The following is a 16,976-nucleotide window of genomic DNA, read 5'->3' on the forward strand; positions in this document are numbered from 1 at the left end:
ACAAGAGGTCACAGATGGCCCCGGATCGCTCACCTGAGAAATGGGAAGGAGGCGTGTTCGAACCGTGGACAAGAGGTCCCAGATGGCCCCGGATCGCTCACCTGAAAAATGGGAAGAAGGCGTGTTCGAACAAACAAAATCATACAAAAAGTTTAGTTAGACAAGTTACGCTTATGATTTTTAATATCTCTCTCTCTCTCTCTCTCTCTCTCTCTCTCTCTCTCTCTCTCCTGAACAGACTTTCTATTAGGTCAAGCACTTTTTTTAGTGAATTTTTCTCAACATTTCCATCTTTTATTATTATTATATTAAGTCAATATCGATTGACGTTTTCCTGGCATTCCCTGTGTTTATATTATTTTAATGTTCAATTATAAGGTACTTGGAACATTGAATGCAGTCGAATATGGCATGCACGTGTGGAATATTTATAAGATATTCATCATTCTTATAGAAGAAATAAAGACGGAATTTTATTTAAATTAAATCAGCATTGGGCAATTATATAAACAGACGACGTCAGTACAATTGACGTATTTCTGTTTTTAAGTCTAAAAACCCGGGATAGCATTACATGATGACAACCAACATGTTTCTTTTTTTGTTCGTTTATTTTTTTGTTAGTTTAAATTCATAGAGAATGACATGGTAGGGAAGACAGATATAACCAGGGCGGATCCAGGATTCGATGTTAGAGGGGGCGTGACTTAGAGGCCTAACCTTTTGACTTACGCCTCTCCATCAGAACCAAAATTAATCTGGTTTAAAATGTTGAGAGGGGAGGGGGATGAGGATGCCCTCCAAGAAATTTTTAACAATTCTAGTCCGAAATAGTGCATAATGGGCGTATTTCTTTATACTCTTTTTCTTCTATATTGACTGAATAAAAGTAAAATTGGGCGATGTTAGTGGGGGTGGGGAAGGGGCGCCTGTGGCACACGCCGGCTGCGCCCCTCCTCCAGTGATTACCATGTGTTTCGGCTCACAAGTGTAATGCTCATTAGTATCTGGGTAAACAATTTCGGAACAAAGGTATGAGTTGTCGGCAAATTCCATGTCAAACGCAAGCAGGAATGTCGAAATGCTGACTTAGTATCTCGAAATTCTGACTTAGTATCTCGAAAGTTTGACGTTGTTGTATGTCACAATTCAGACTAAATTTACTCAAACTTTTGATCTCACTACTTTATTCCAGTGTCATTTGAACGCAACAGCTGGTTTGCTCCCGGAACTATTCACATTTTGACGTGTGTTAATATTAAATATTCGACACAAGTAAACAAAATATTGGAAGGAAAATGTTATAGATTGTATACAAAATGTAAGATACATGAAACTGTGTTGACGAATTCCTGGCAAACTGTTACTACAGAAGACTGAATGGTTGTCTGTTTAGCGCATTCGCTTCTCACCAAGGCGACCCCTTGGCGCATGCAAGTTTGGTTAGTGGTCACCAAGCCGGACAGGTGGGTTTTCTACGGGTACTCCGGTTTTCCAACAAGATCAAACTCTCGCGCAACATCGTGCCAACGAGAGTGACTTAGTATAAGTAACCATAACTTTCATCGCAATCGATGTAATATATATATATATATATATATATATATATATATATATATATATATATATATATATATATATATATATATATATATATATATATATATATATATATATATATATATATTTAAACTAGAGAAAGCTGAAGTGCTTCATACGATGTTTATGTCTGATTGAACTGTTTCATATCAAAATGGTGCACTAAACGTTCAGAATGCCATAATTCTGAAGCAATCACACTCCGTTTAGCTGTATTTATGAATTTTAAATGTACAATTGAGCCTTCTTCCAATCGACCAAACATGAACACGGCATACAGTTCCGATGTTGTGTGTCAGTCTTACATTATTTTCTAGAGAATACATCCCTCACACATTTTTTTTTCAAATGTTCCACATTAACTTGTGACAATATGGTTAAAGGAATATGTATATAATACATACAAATACACCACTTAAAATAAACGTGTTTGCCCGGTTTGCGCGTTGCTGAAATCCAGTTTCACCATTGTCCTTGATGGTCTTTTTTCTCTGGCAGTACATTGTTGGACCCAGTGATAATGTTAGTTTTGTTTGGTTGTGTGCCATATAGTACACAAACATAATAATGATGTTACCCTGGTTAGTTTAACGTGCACCAGTACTAGACCCATGGGAGCCCAGTTAAACGTCTCTCCTTGAAGACTTACCACTAGATTACGCTACATGTTTCCTTATTATCAGTATTTTACAGACAGTATACTTGACAAGGAACAAAGTCACTGGCAACAAAATGTTCAAAGGGGATGAAACTTAAACCAAAGCAACTCATTGTTGATTGAATTTTATTTGAATTTATTTTAACAGATGTTTAGATTATGGACATAATGTTCTTACAATAACAATGGTCGAATGTGACATTTACAAAGATGCGTGAATCAACATCGCATACATGGCATACATGTGCAACCACATAACCTAAGCCAACTAGTATTTACAAAACTATATTAATCTCGAAGCTAGGTATAGTATATATGCAAATGGCAGTAATGACTCAAAGAAATGCAACTTATCAGTAGTCTGAAGGTATGTTTCAGCCATAGTTTTGCCTAGTGTTTGATAGCTTTGAAAAGGAACTGCACCATCAGTATCACCATCACCACAACTGGATGCAGCACTTGTTCGTTTTTCTTATTTGACCAAGGGGAATAATTTAACCATTATCAAAGCTTAAGTTATGGGCCTTGACACCCATATCAGTAGGGCACTAACTAATGATGCAATTGAAAGCCTTGCTTAGTTTCATGTGCATATTGCGTACATTTTTTAAGAAATGGCCAAAATATTATTCCTGACATCGCCATTACCAAGGAAACATTAATGAAGACAATGGTTGTTTCTTCTTTTTCGAAAAACATACATGCTCAAATAAACATCAGAAAACTAACATCCTCATTGCAGCATGAAACAAGAGCCGCTTGTGCTCCTCTGTTACTAGTTTTTCAGTTGAACAAGGGGCATAACTTAATAATTGTTAAAGCCAAAGTTATGCATCTTGCAATACATGGGTAAATTGTCTCTGGCAACATGTGTACCAAGTTTGATTTGAATATATGGAATGGTTTTTGAGTTATGGCTTAGGTTAAAAAATGCCCCACATTTTTTGCAATGACACCAAGGCAATCACAAAAGCAGTTTTTTCCAAGACCTTTTTTCTTAAAAACGAGCTAAATTGTAAGTGATGAAATGATGATTGCAAATAATTTAGTAGTTGAAAAAACAAACATTGCTTACAAAATATTTATCACAAAAAATGAACAAATGCGATATACACATATTAACAAAATTATACAATATTTGACAATTTATACAAATATTTTGGCAATGGTATATACATGTGACAATATTGCACAAGAGTTAAGCATTCAATCTGCCCCTACGTAAAGAACTCATGATTTATAACGACATATGTCTGTGGGTATATGTACAACTACTTTTAAAACTCATGGGCATGAAATACAGTTAGACAACGCATTTATATTGTTTCTTACTCCTTATTCTCCCAAAGGGGCTCTTTTACCACTGAATGAACAACAAAATATTGTAAGATTAATAAATTTCACTAATTATTAAATTGAAACTACAAATTAATTCATTGTTTTACTGCCTATATCAAATAAACTTTGTCTTAACTGACTTATCAAACTTATATTATCGAAATAGATATTGGGCCTATTGTTCAGACCTCTATTAAAGTTAACAACATGATAAATGAAATAGTTGTTAACTTTTAAACATGAACTATCTGATAATGCACTCATACAATAAATTAAATACGTACAGTTGAAACACTTGAATCAAGTCTCGTTAGAAATGCTGCAGAAATCAAGTGTATTCATGAACCTTCCAGAGCAGTAAAGATTGAAAGTTAACAACACGAATGTTAACAACTTGATTAACTTTCGGTTCAAATGTTTATTATTTATTATAAATATAGCGATAGTATGATGCATTCGTTGATAACATGGTGGCAAACGGTTCAAAATGTCTTTAATTGTTATTTTAATTTACTTTTTCGTGCAATGATTTTCGACGAATCATGCAATGCATTTACTGTGAAACAGATAATTAATTATAATGTTTATTATACAAAATAACACAATAAAACATTCAAAGGAACAATATTGATATAAATATGTTCTCTGTTGGAAGTACGTATGGTTTTCATGGCAAGAATTTAACATATTTTGGCAATACATGTGTAGTGCTTTTATTACAGTAACTTGTCAAAGATAAGGTTATAAAATAACTTCAACACTTATCATTTATTAAAAAAATAAAATTAATTTACCATGCAAGTTTAACAATTTTCAAAAAAAATGTTAGAGAACTAAGCCAAGAACTAACAAAAACTGTTTTGTTCTTTACGAAATGTCTTTGGCGTTGTTATATACTAATTTATTTTAGCTTGTGACGAAAGCTGAGCTGATAGAATCACTCTCGAGTCTGTTTCCTTGACAGAAACAAGGAACCGAACCCATGACCTCTTGGGTGAGAGGCGGACATCTATACCACTAGACCACTCTCATCCCTTGGCATTGATAACTGAACTCCTATCCTTGGCCTTGTGTGATAGAACAATATCAAACATAGTGTTCAGTTGTGAAAATTGTGAACAACAATACATACTGATACAGAATATGTGTCCATACAATGATTCCGTTTTCTTATTACAGAGTTATTTCAACCTTGATCACAATTCAGCACTTTTCTAAGAATTAATTTTAAATGTTTGGCTATTTGATTACATGTACATGACGTTCAAAAAGAAATGTTATCAACTAAATTCCGGTTTATTCTGGTTTATTTGCTGATATTAAGGTAAAAACGTTGTGTTTTTTCAATGGATATTTTAACAAAACACTGGCAAAAAGCCAAGCATTTGCCTATACATCTAAGTCATTTCCTCCAGACTCTCATAAAATTCCTAAGGCTTGAATAAAAATGATATTTACAATTTTTTTATTGCTTAGACATTTTTTTTATTCAACATTATAACAACTTCAGGTATCGCTACCTAGATGACATATCACTTCAAGCCAGTCCACATGTACGTTGTCACATTGGTATCATGAACATGATGAAAATATTTAAAGTGTACCAAAGCTTGTGTACCAAAGGTGTAATTCTTGCACATTGGCTAAAGTAAGCCCTTTAAATTGTTTGCATTTTTATATAAACGTCATGACTAGACACTTGTAGCTGTGGTCAAGGTATGGCGATCTTCGGTGGATGTGTAAGTGATGATCTCTGGTATGCATACATGTCGTTGGTTGGGACGGGCCATGGGTCCTTGTATTCAGGGTATGCATTATGTGACGCGGGGAACTGGGTCATCCAAGGGGATTTCACCACCGGGACGGGAATTCCCCCAACCAGCGGCTGCTTCTCACAGGATCTACAAAAGGTGGACAATGATTATAGGTGTGAATCTCCAAAATCTAACACGAAATAAAAAAAATAACATATATCATGGATTACATATCACTCATCAAATAGTAAAATTATACTTTAATAACTTTTGATTTATTATGATCAAGACTATTGAGTTTTGATATTGATAAGCAATGATTATCCTGAATTTAAGATTTGTTTATTCATAAAGTTTGCACTAATTGAATAAGATAAGAAAAAATATCTCCCATTGTATGACACTACAAATTGGGATTATGCAATGATCCAGTATAATTTCAATGGTTGCCTCACATTAGTGATGATTGATTATGTTCATCAAAATTTGATTTTCATCTTACTTTATTACTTTATTTAACAAACACGTGTAAAATATCATATGTTGAACCACAACATTATACTATATCCAAATATGTGCGATAAATAATTCTTTTTTAAAATATCAATATATGCCATAAAAGTTGTTAAAATAAACATTAATGTTATTTGAATAGCCATAATTTGTGTTTAAATACTCTCAGTTATACTGATTTGATGATTGGTCATGTTTGTCCATTTAAATGTGATTATTGATTATAATTCTTTTCCAATTATCAAACACTATCTATAATATGACCTACCTGTCATGTAAGCTCTTGTAAGACATAGAGGAGTGAATGACGGAGGCGGGCGTGGAGCCCGACATTGGGCTCTCTGTGCCCACCATGTCACCTTTATCCAGATGGTTCCGGTTGATGTCTCGTATGCCCATTTCAAGCCCATGTTTAGGGCTACTCCCGCTCTCTGAGTGAGTGTTGCTTATCGGGCTTGGGTTTAGAGACTGTCCAGTTTTAACACACTGAGACCATGTAGATCCATTGTGAATAACATTGCCTCGCATCTGTTGTTGTTGTTGCTGTTGTTGTTGCTGCTGCTGTTGTTGTTGGTAATTGTTTGTATTGGGACTGTTTAAGTTCTCAACACTAGAACAGCGGTTTTGAACCACTGGCCGCGGACTAGACATGTTTTTGATAACTGAACTATGGTTCATTGATTGTAAACCAGCACTGTTCACAGTATTTAGCACATCAGGGGAGTTTATTCCCTTGGAGTCTTTAGAAGGGTGATAACTCTGGCAAGAATCAGTTTTAAACAAGTTTGAAGGGTTAAGAGAAGATGTGGAACTAGTACTCGGATCTAGACCCCCGGGATACATGGCCGGAGACCGAAGGTCAACCGGCTCCATTCCACCATTTAATCTTTGAGACAACCATTCTTGTCTATAGTCATATCCATACTTTTTGTAGTCATTGTCAAGTCGACTAAAATCTTCATTGTAGTGCACTTTTTTTGCTAAATCTAGACTGTAAGTATCCAAGCCATAGCCTGCATACTTAGATCCTTGCGTCACTAAATCTGCATAACTGTTGCCATGGTATGACAGTGTATGCTGGTACTGTCTGTGTGTGTCAAGATAATATCCATTTGTGTAGCCATGTTTCTCAACATCAATCCTATAGGGGTCAGTTCCTGGGTACATTGAACTCCCTAATGCCCCATAGCCTGGAGTGCGATTATACAACAAATCAGACTCTAAGCCCGCTATGTTATTACTTGGGTAATGGTACAAGAACTCGGGTTTATATTCACTGTTTTCGTAACCATTTATCGCAGGATATGCCCCATACAGTCCATTCACTGGCTCCTTGCCGTTTTTCCGTTTCCGGTTATTCTGTAGAAAATCGCGGACCTGGGTTTTCTGTTTCTTGCTCCTGTTGCCCTTCATTTTGGAGACAAGGTCGTCACTCGGGAAGTCGAAGCCTGTGCACATGTCGAGGTCAAGCAGCGGGTAGGGCAGCTTAAACTCGTTACCTCGCTTGTGAAACAGGTCCTGACCCTCATCCTCCCTGTTATAAGGCAATATATTTTTATTTAATATACAGACATATCTAATCAGCACTAGTATATTTTTAATTTGTTTATTTCATTATTTTGGTTAAAACAGAAAGAGATATGTATACATGTACAAAGGAAAGTAAATATTTCTTCAATGATTGCACAAAAGCTACAAATGCAAAATTTAAACATTTCAGCTAAATCTGTACATTTTTTAATTACACATTAAAGTGTTTTAAAGGACCATTACATTAAGCAAGTGAAAAACAGAACAGCTTTATAAATGAAAGCCGACAATAAAATATAAAAAAAATCAATTGTGCAATTTACTTTCACATTTCAATAAACTCTTGCATAACTATAACCCTTTTTTTGGAAATTCAACAAATTTATTATCAAGCCCCATCAATGTATTATCTAGCCCCACCAATGTATTATCAAGCCCCACCAATGTATTATCAAGCCCCACCAATGTATTATCTAGCCCCACCAATGTATTATCAAGCCCCACCAATGTATTATCTAGCCCCACCAATGTATTATCTAGCCCCACCAATGTATTATCAAGCCCCACCAATGTATTATCTAGCCCCACCAATGTATTATCTAGCCCCACCAATGTATTATCTAGCCCCACCAATGTATCATCAAGCCCCACCAATGTATTATCTAGCCCCACCAATGTATTATCAAGCCCCACCAATGTATTATCAAGCCCCACCAATGTATTATCTGGCCCCACCAATGTATTATCAAGCCCCACCAATGTATTATCAAGCCCCACCTATGTATTATCAAGCCCCACCAATGTATTATCAAGCCCCACCTATGTATTATCTGGCCCCACCAATGTATTATCAAGCCCCACCTATGTATTATCAAGCCCCACCAATGTATTATCAAGCCCCACCAATGTATTATCAAGCCCTGCCAATTTACATACGTGAGTTGCCTATGCGTTGCTATGACAAAGTCTGGCTTGCTATTCTTGTAGATGACTTTACAACTGGATTGCAGCCAGATCCACTGAAGATCCTTGGTCAACCAACGATACGCTATAAGGCCGGCACTGCCCGTCTTGATCACTAAAAGCGGAATTAAATGTACAGCTCACTCTACGTAGATATTTGGTCAATATATGATACACTAACAGGCCAGCACTTCATGTATTGATCCCTAAAAATCACCTGACCATAAATAAAAATAACATCATAAACATGATTACCAGTCATTTTTTTTAAATAAAGCCTTCTTGCATTTTTGGCAATTGTGATGTCAATCAAATGATGTTTAAAAGTTGTGAATCATATTTACTTCACAATTGTCAATCTATTTGCTGTACTGTTTAAAAAATCAACTGTGGCAATGTAGTTATGAAAGTATTTACCACAAATTGTTTATCTCTATTCTAGGATATATACAACGGGTCGTATAACAGAAGCATCTTGATATTTATTTTAAATTATATTTTACCCTTAAAATAATTTCCTTTGGTATAAAGCAAAAACAATAAGATCCTTTTAAGTTATATTCCGAAAAAACATTTTTAGGAAATATTTCGAAAAAATCTATAATTTATCCCTTAAAAAATATCTATCCGCATTACTAAGGAAATTCAGTAATTCCGTGTCTATATACATGTAACTTGGCCAATACGTACATTCTCCATGAGCTGCAGCGAAGTAGTTGAGATCGTCAGGGTGGATGAGATCATATCCTGATCTGGTGGCAAGGTCGCGGTCACCATACCCAAACATCATACGACCCCTGCAAGAAATAATTATTGCAATAAACCTGATTTCTTTATTTAAAACAAAAAATGAAATACAATACAGAGATTGGATGTGATCATAGCCCAGACTGCTGTTAAGGTCCCAGTCCCTCAAAACTGAAGGTCTGATTCCGCCCCCAGATGGAATGAAAAGAACATTCACCATCATTCTATAGCTATTTAGTATTTATTTCATGTTGATAAGTTTGTACTTCTAGTATTACATCAGATTAGAATTAAATTCATGAATCAAAGTTAATGAATCAATGCCAAATGTTGGCTCTTATGTGGCACTTATCCAGCTTTATTTGACAGACTAATTATTTTGGACATGACTGTGTAATACATCTATATATAGTAACTGTATTTTGACTGTGTAATACAAAATAACTATATTGTGATGAATATATATTACTGTGAAATGTAATTAATATTTAGCACAGGGCCAAATAAAAATAGCTTTTCAGAACTAGCAGTATTTTTTATCCATTACAATGATATATAACTTACAAATCTTTATAAATCTGGTCAAAATATATATAAATGAAAAATTGTTATATAACGAGATAATTATTTTTATTACCAAATTTGGGGGGAATGGACAATTAAATCAACCATCAAATCACCATTTGTTGACAATTGTCATAGGTGATACACGTGTTTGGATCAGCTAACATCATCAGCATCATAATCAACATATCACATGACCAAATCAGAAATTTTTCATTGGCTAAAAGTTACGAGCAAGTAGCCTGATAGGTCCTTTACTATCAATTTAGTGTTACCTTACTTACTTATATAAAGAGTAAAATGAGCTAAAAGGCGTATGTACGGAGTTGGGGCGGAAGTAGCAAATACTGATACAGAACTCGAGCGGATCAAGGGGGAAACTGAGCCATGACAGGGTATATTTATGTCGTAGGAGAGGTACTATACAATGGCTAACAGGGGATTGGATGTCCTGGTGGCGCCAGTATGGTCACAAAGTGATGGTGTCACTGTCTTGTTGTGGTGTCATTGTCATCTTGGATTTTAAAGGGGCACTCAGCCGGTACATTCTGTAATGCTTCATTATGTAATGCTCCATTATGCTTAATGTGCTTTTAGACATAATTTAAAAAAACAAATCATCTGGGACATGGTTTGAAACGACATGTTAACATATCAAAATATTTCTGTAATACTAACATGAAAAAAAAATTCAGCATCATCAATTTGAATTTTTTTACTGTTTTTTTTTAAAAAAATAAAAAAATTCAAACAGTGCTGCCTTAAAATAGTACAGGAAATGACAGGAGATTGGCTGATTGTCTTTTTTTATTTTCGCAATATCTGCATTCCAAGATGTATATTAAAAATTGAAGAATTTAAAATGTTTTAAGACTTGGATATCTAGCCTGTCTGGAGCACCAATCATTTTTTAAGGTCACCATAACCTTGACCTATTGACCCTAAAATCAATATGATCATCTACAGATCATGATCAAAATGCATAACAAGTTTAAAGACTTAACATTAAATCGTTCAAAAGTTATTTTCACAAACAGAAATATGAAGCTGCTTATGATGCAAGACAATGACGCAGATGCCGGACAAATTTATTCTTATGTGCCTGCCATACTTCGCAGGCGACACAAAAAAAGCTGTATGCCTAGCATGACTCCCGCTCTAATGATACAGAATGCCATCTCATCTTTGTTATAACTGTTAAATATTGTCTTTAATTCCTCCACATAATCACAGCCGCAGTTGACTGTACTTATTTATGGAATATAAAGTTACATATTTACCAAATATTTGAATGTATAATGATTCTAAGTGGTACTATTACCCTAGAGGATCTCTTACAAACTGACTAGGATCATAAATAGAAATACGATGCTAGAAAATATTAAATTTCAAAATAATTGATAACCAGGGACAAGTATCTTCTACTTAAAACAAAAAAAATATAAGTATATGAAATAGTATATGAACTGAAGAATTTGAAATCTTGACAAAAAATGAGATGGAAAAGAAAATTTATTAAAGGAGCTATCCAAATATGAGCATTTTAGGAAAAAATGGAGAAACTGATAAAATATGTATTAAAACTTTGACTTAAGCCCAAACATGTTTTAAAATCCAGGTTTATGCCAAGGTTTATCAAGATGACGAAGGATGCCCATTTTGTACAGAGGAACCAATAATAGAACAATTAATTGAACAATGAAGCCCACATCCCCAATGCTAGGATCATTATGTAACATATACCATTCCTTTTTAGCTTGTTGCACCATTTTCTTAAAGCTGTATTTAAAAGCACACAGTGCCACAGCCCTTATGGCCTTTGCTTCAAAAAATCTAATTTGTCAAATTAAAATCATATTAAGCGTATTTGAAGCGAAAATCCTCACGTCACCCGACACCGAATGTGGGCTTCACAACTTTCTTCATATAGTGCAGCATTGAGACATTGTTAATCAAACGACAAACCATTAAGTTGCAGTAAGAAATTCTCCTAATGCACCATAATGAGGGTCATAGTGCAGAAAATTACGGCAGAGTTTTAAGTGTGCTTAATGACTATCTGGGTCAAAGAGTCGGAAAAGTGATGGATATATTATCACAGCACATATTTATTATGATCAAAGGTTATATGCAATTATTTTTTCTTAATTTCTGTCTTCCGACATTCTTTTCCACTTAATCAAGGACTAAAATAAAATACATGGAAAATTCAATACTCTGTGCACAGATTTTTAGGTAATGATAGTTTCAAGAAAAAAACAATTACTTTAATTAAAACTTATGAAATTTTATGTTGATTAGTTTGTATTTAGAATTAAAATATTATTAACTGAACTATTTTTTTGTCAAATTTCAACAATTACCATGAGACACAAATATATTTTTGTTGTATTATCCTACAACTTGATTTATCCAAGGTGGTCCAAATGTAAGATCAAATCGCATGATGTAAAACATTATTTTTGTATTCTGACATATCCAAACTAACGATTGTGTGCCAGCCAACAATTTCACTTGTGCGACTCACAAAGAAACTGAAAACTCATCAAGAAATATATCCGAGAAGTTGATCCGAGACACTGACGATACAAGAAATGATATAACAAAATTTGGTCTGTAGAGATTATGGCCAAATTGTCACCATTTCAAAAAATTGGCTTGATACCTCGGGGGTCTCAATTTATTGAGAAATATGAAGTAAATCCAGTTACATCGGACAGTGAAGGGTGACTGAAATAGGTTTGGTCACGTCAGGAGTCTGAATATGCCATTATTTTCAAGCGGACCTGATGCATCTCGATGTTCAGTCAAAATGGGCAAACACCAGGATATTGTACACTGTCATGCAAGTTTCATATAAATTTCTCGTTTGTACATCTGCATCTAAGAAATGTTTTTACATGATTCAATCAAAGCATTTCTGATCCATGCATGACAGTTCCAGAAAGAAACTCAGTGTGTTTTTTTTGTAATAGCTATTTGCATCTGGTCTGTTTTTCATTCATAATGGGAACACAGGTCACACACATGTCCATGGTGAAAAGCTAGTTCTAGTCAAAACATTTCCATGGTGAATAGCTAGTTCTATTTAAAACATATCCATGGTTAATAGCTAGTTCTATTTAAAACATATCCATGGTGAATAGCTAGTTCTAGTCAAAACATATCCATGGTGAATAGCTAGTTCAAGCCAAAACATATCCATGGTGAATAGCTAGTTCTAGTCAAAACATATCCATTGTGAATAGCTACTTCTAGTCAAAACACATCCATGGCGAATAGCTAGTTCTTGTCAAAACACATCCATGATGAATAGCTAGTTCTAGTCAAAACATATCCATGGTGAATAGCTAGTTCCAGTCAAAACATATCCATGGTGAATAGCTAGTTCAAGCCAAAACATATCCATGGTGAATAGCTAGTTCTAGTCAAAACATATCCATTGTGAATAGCTACTTCTAGTCAAAACACATCCATGGCGAATAGCTAGTTCTTGTCAAAACATATCCATGATGAATAGCTAGTTCTAGTCAAAACATATCCATGGTGAATAGCTACTTCTAGTCAAAACACATCCATGGTGAATAGCTAGTTCTAGTCAAAACATATCCATGGTGAATAGCTAGTTCTAGTCAAAACATATCCATGATGAATAGCTAGTTCTAGTCAAAACATATCCATGGTGAATAGCTAGTTCTAGTCAAAACATATCCATGATGAATAGCTAGTTCTAGTCAAAACATATCCATGGTGAATAGCTTCCTGGAATCCCTGACAGGCACTTGGTGAATAGCTAGTTTTAGTGGTCAGTTTCTCACTAAATCTAGTCATCAGATGCTCTTGTTAGATAGTTAGTTCTAGACACCTAGGAAACAGACTTACACCTGAGTGATGCTTCTGTCATTTGAATTTTGCTGAAATTATATTATGCATGAGTTAGATGTGACTTAAGTGACTATTATTACCTGTTGTCCATTGAGAGGGGAGAGAAATCCATCTTGTGTTTTGACTTGAATGTTAGCTCCCTTGATGGCAGATCCATTAGGGACAGGGGCCCAAAAGGGCAGCAGGTGGCAAACAGGGCTAGATGGGGCTCTTCACTCCGGTTAGGTTGACCATGCATCACTCGGATCCAACCACTGATCTCCAGGGTCTGAAAATAGGTAAATAGAATGTACAATATGTAATTACTTTATGATGTATGCTAAACATTATTTAAGTTCATATCTCACAGATTATTAACAATGTGACTAGGAACTCTGGTTTATATTAAAAACAGCCCAAACATTATAAAACTGATTTTTACACATGTTATTTCAGAAGCAAGCCTCTTATAATACTTACAATGAATCCTGAGGTGTTGTCAAGGAGACAGCGAAACCTGACAGTGAAAGATCGGTGAAGGTAGTGGTAGTTTTCTGAAAAATAAAATTGTAACATTTAGTGAAGGTCTTGTTCTTTTCACAATGATGATGAAGACATTGATTATCAAGAACAATGAAACAATCAGGAAGCAAAAAAAGAATGGAATGATGTTTTATAATATTATGATGCTGCTGCTGCTGATGATGATAATGATGTTGATTATGAGGAGGAGGGGGAGGAGGAAGAATGTTGAGGAGTAGCATGTGAAAAAGGAGGGGAAGAAGGAAGAGGAAGAATGGAGAAAAATGAGGATAATGAAGAAAGAAGAGAAGATGGAGGATGAAGAGGTTTAGGAAGGTCAGAGAAAATGAGATATAAGAAAAAGGGATTGAGGAGGAAGAAAGAGGAGGAGGAAGAGGGAAAAGAGGAAGAACAAAGTGGAAGAGGTGGAGAAATTGAAAGTAGAGAATGAGGAGGAATAGAAAGTGGTGTAGGATGAAGCGGAGGAAGAGAAGGAGGAGGAAGAGGAGGAGAAAAAGAAAGAGAATGAGGAGAAATAAGAAACAGAATAAGGAGAAATGAGGAGGACATAGACGAGGCAGAGGAGGTAAATCTGATTCAAAACAAGATTTTCAATCTAGACTTTGTAGTATGTCAAAACATTGAGAATACGTTTCCACCTGCCCATATGATACAAGTGAAACAAAAAAGTGAACTTCTTTTCATACCTGGCATCATAACCTCATGTAAAGTGAGATTTGCTTTATCGGCAGGAAGCATGGCATTCCAGGTGAGTTGGCGCTTGAATTCATCTCTATCCTCCGAATGGATCAACTCCATCACACTTTGGTGGATAATGTCAGACTGGAACAGAAACAGTCATGTCTTAGCTTGGGTTTTATCTATGGCAAGCATGGAATACCAAGTAAGTTGGTGCTTGGACTCATCCTATCCTCTGAGTGGATCACACTTTGGTGCTCACAAAAGTCTATAACTTAGATGGGTTTATCAGCTAGAACTAACCCATGTGGTAGATTATGTCCAAATGAAATGAAATTATTTCTTAAGTCATATCTGACATTTTATTTCAAGCTACAGAATAAATGAAATTATTCTGAGATAAACAAAGATGAACAAATATGGATAAAATTTGTCATCTTGTCCATATTTTTTTTTTCAAAATTCCAAATTCTAAAGGTCATCTCTTGTCATTTCTTTGAGACAAAAAATATTAATACTTGAGTTTTTTCCTGGAAAGTCATTTGCTTTTCTCTAGCTGACATTATTGTCCTCAATAATTACAAAACCAGTTCTGTCACATCTTTTACCATTATTCCACAGAAAACATCCCAGATACTTTTTTCACTTCAAAACTCTTCATAAAAAAAAACATTTACTCTATTTGAACCGACTGATTGTGAAATTATGCATGCATATGAGATGCATTGCCGAAACATTAGATGCAGTTTACCCATATAAGCTTTATTTGTACCTACTTGGGTGAACACAATTACACATTTATGCAATGCAAATGTATTTTCTATTGAGATGAATTCCATTAAAACTGATACGAATTCCATTAGAACAATCATTTGCACACAAAATTGGCATTTGATTATCAACGAAGACATGGTAATTTCGTTTTCATTCGGAAATATAAAAAGTGTCTTAGTGCATTTTTAACATGATATATTGGAAATACAGACATTACAATGTAAATTTTTAATGTAAAGCCTGAGCTTATTGGAACTGGATACATAATTCAAACTCATTTAAAAGGTTTTAAATAAATCTGTTTCTTTAAGCATCATCAAACAAGGTCTCACCTTAAGACATTTCAAACTATAATAATATGGTTGTTGTCACAAGGAGCACACACACCAACTACTGATTCAATAAAAGAGAAATTTTGCCTAAATTTTAAAGCCATTATCTTGGTTGTCGTAAAGCAAACTTTTCAATGAATAAAAGCAATCTTTTGCCTTCCCCTAAATATCATTACCATATCCAATACCATTTAAGGGTCTCCCAAAACTTATAACCGATAATTCAAGCGGATAAAACCGCTGTAAAACGACAACAGTAAAAGGAAAATTGAATGTTGCTGGTCAAATAATAACAGTAGTCGGGAGTTTTTACATGAAATACAATCTTCTCTAATCCATAGCTTTTAAGATTAATAGAAATTTGGAACATGAAGTCTGGCAGGGGTTAAATGTTCTGCTTGCTGCACCATCATTATGTGAAGAAAAACGGCTTTAGAAATAAAATTTAAGTATGAGCTAGTCTAATTATATTTTTTTCTCAATTTTGATACAACTGGAGGGAGGTGTTTAAAATGTTGCAATTATTTTCAAAACTTTTTTTATATTAGAGTTGCCATTCTAAAAATAAAAATAAAATGTAATTCAAAACATATTGAGACTAGAAACAAAAGCCATGCCTTGAAGTAAAGACATTTAATTTCAATTCATAGTTATTGGTCGAGGGTTTGATCCCAAGCGGGAACAGGCTCGGGTCGAGATGCAAGATGTTCATTCATGTTGGTTACTTACTGGGCATATTTGAATAGTGTGTTAGTCAGTTTTACCTGGTGAAAGCCAAGGTATTGTTCAACGGTGCGGGAGGCGTAGAAAACCTCACTATCACACGTCACAACAAACAGGAACCCATATAAAGCCTGAAAAATAGACAATATTGTACATTTTATATATAAATTTTCATACACTTAAAGCAGAATTGTTTTGGAATTACAAAAATACTAAGGAATGAATTTTAAGGGCCTTCCACAGTCCCAAAGTGGGTAAAGAAAGGCCAAAAATTAAAATGATTTCAAAAGTTCATGTCTTATAAAATTTTGAAGAAAAATATATTTCAGGAGTAAAATATACATCTCTTGCAACATGTCATGGGGTTATAAGGAGTCTACCAAATTTAACGAAAGA

At 34.7% G+C, this 16,976-nt stretch overlaps 1 protein-coding gene across 2 annotated transcripts in view; it reads right to left on the reverse strand.

Moving 5' to 3' along the window:
- Positions 1-2,366: 2,366 nt before the first annotated feature.
- Positions 2,367-16,976, reverse strand: part of LOC128236504 (uncharacterized) — a 54,374-nt gene continuing 39,764 nt past the window's right edge. For both annotated transcript variants that reach the window (XM_052951391.1, XM_052951390.1), the window contains exons 4-11: positions 16,622-16,711; positions 14,760-14,895; positions 14,011-14,084; positions 13,632-13,819; positions 9,046-9,152; positions 8,329-8,470; positions 6,131-7,396; positions 2,367-5,496 (exon numbers count right to left, since the gene is read on the reverse strand). In XM_052951391.1, coding sequence (XP_052807351.1) covers positions 5,307-5,496; positions 6,131-7,396; positions 8,329-8,470; positions 9,046-9,152; positions 13,632-13,819; positions 14,011-14,084; positions 14,760-14,895; positions 16,622-16,711 — 2,193 coding nt within the window. In that variant the 3' untranslated portion in view covers positions 2,367-5,306. The remainder of the gene's footprint in view (positions 5,497-6,130; positions 7,397-8,328; positions 8,471-9,045; positions 9,153-13,631; positions 13,820-14,010; positions 14,085-14,759; positions 14,896-16,621; positions 16,712-16,976) is intronic.

Source organism: Mya arenaria, chromosome 6, assembly GCF_026914265.1.
Source record: "Mya arenaria isolate MELC-2E11 chromosome 6, ASM2691426v1".
NCBI classification, from domain to species: Eukaryota; Metazoa; Mollusca; class Bivalvia; order Myida; family Myidae; genus Mya; species Mya arenaria.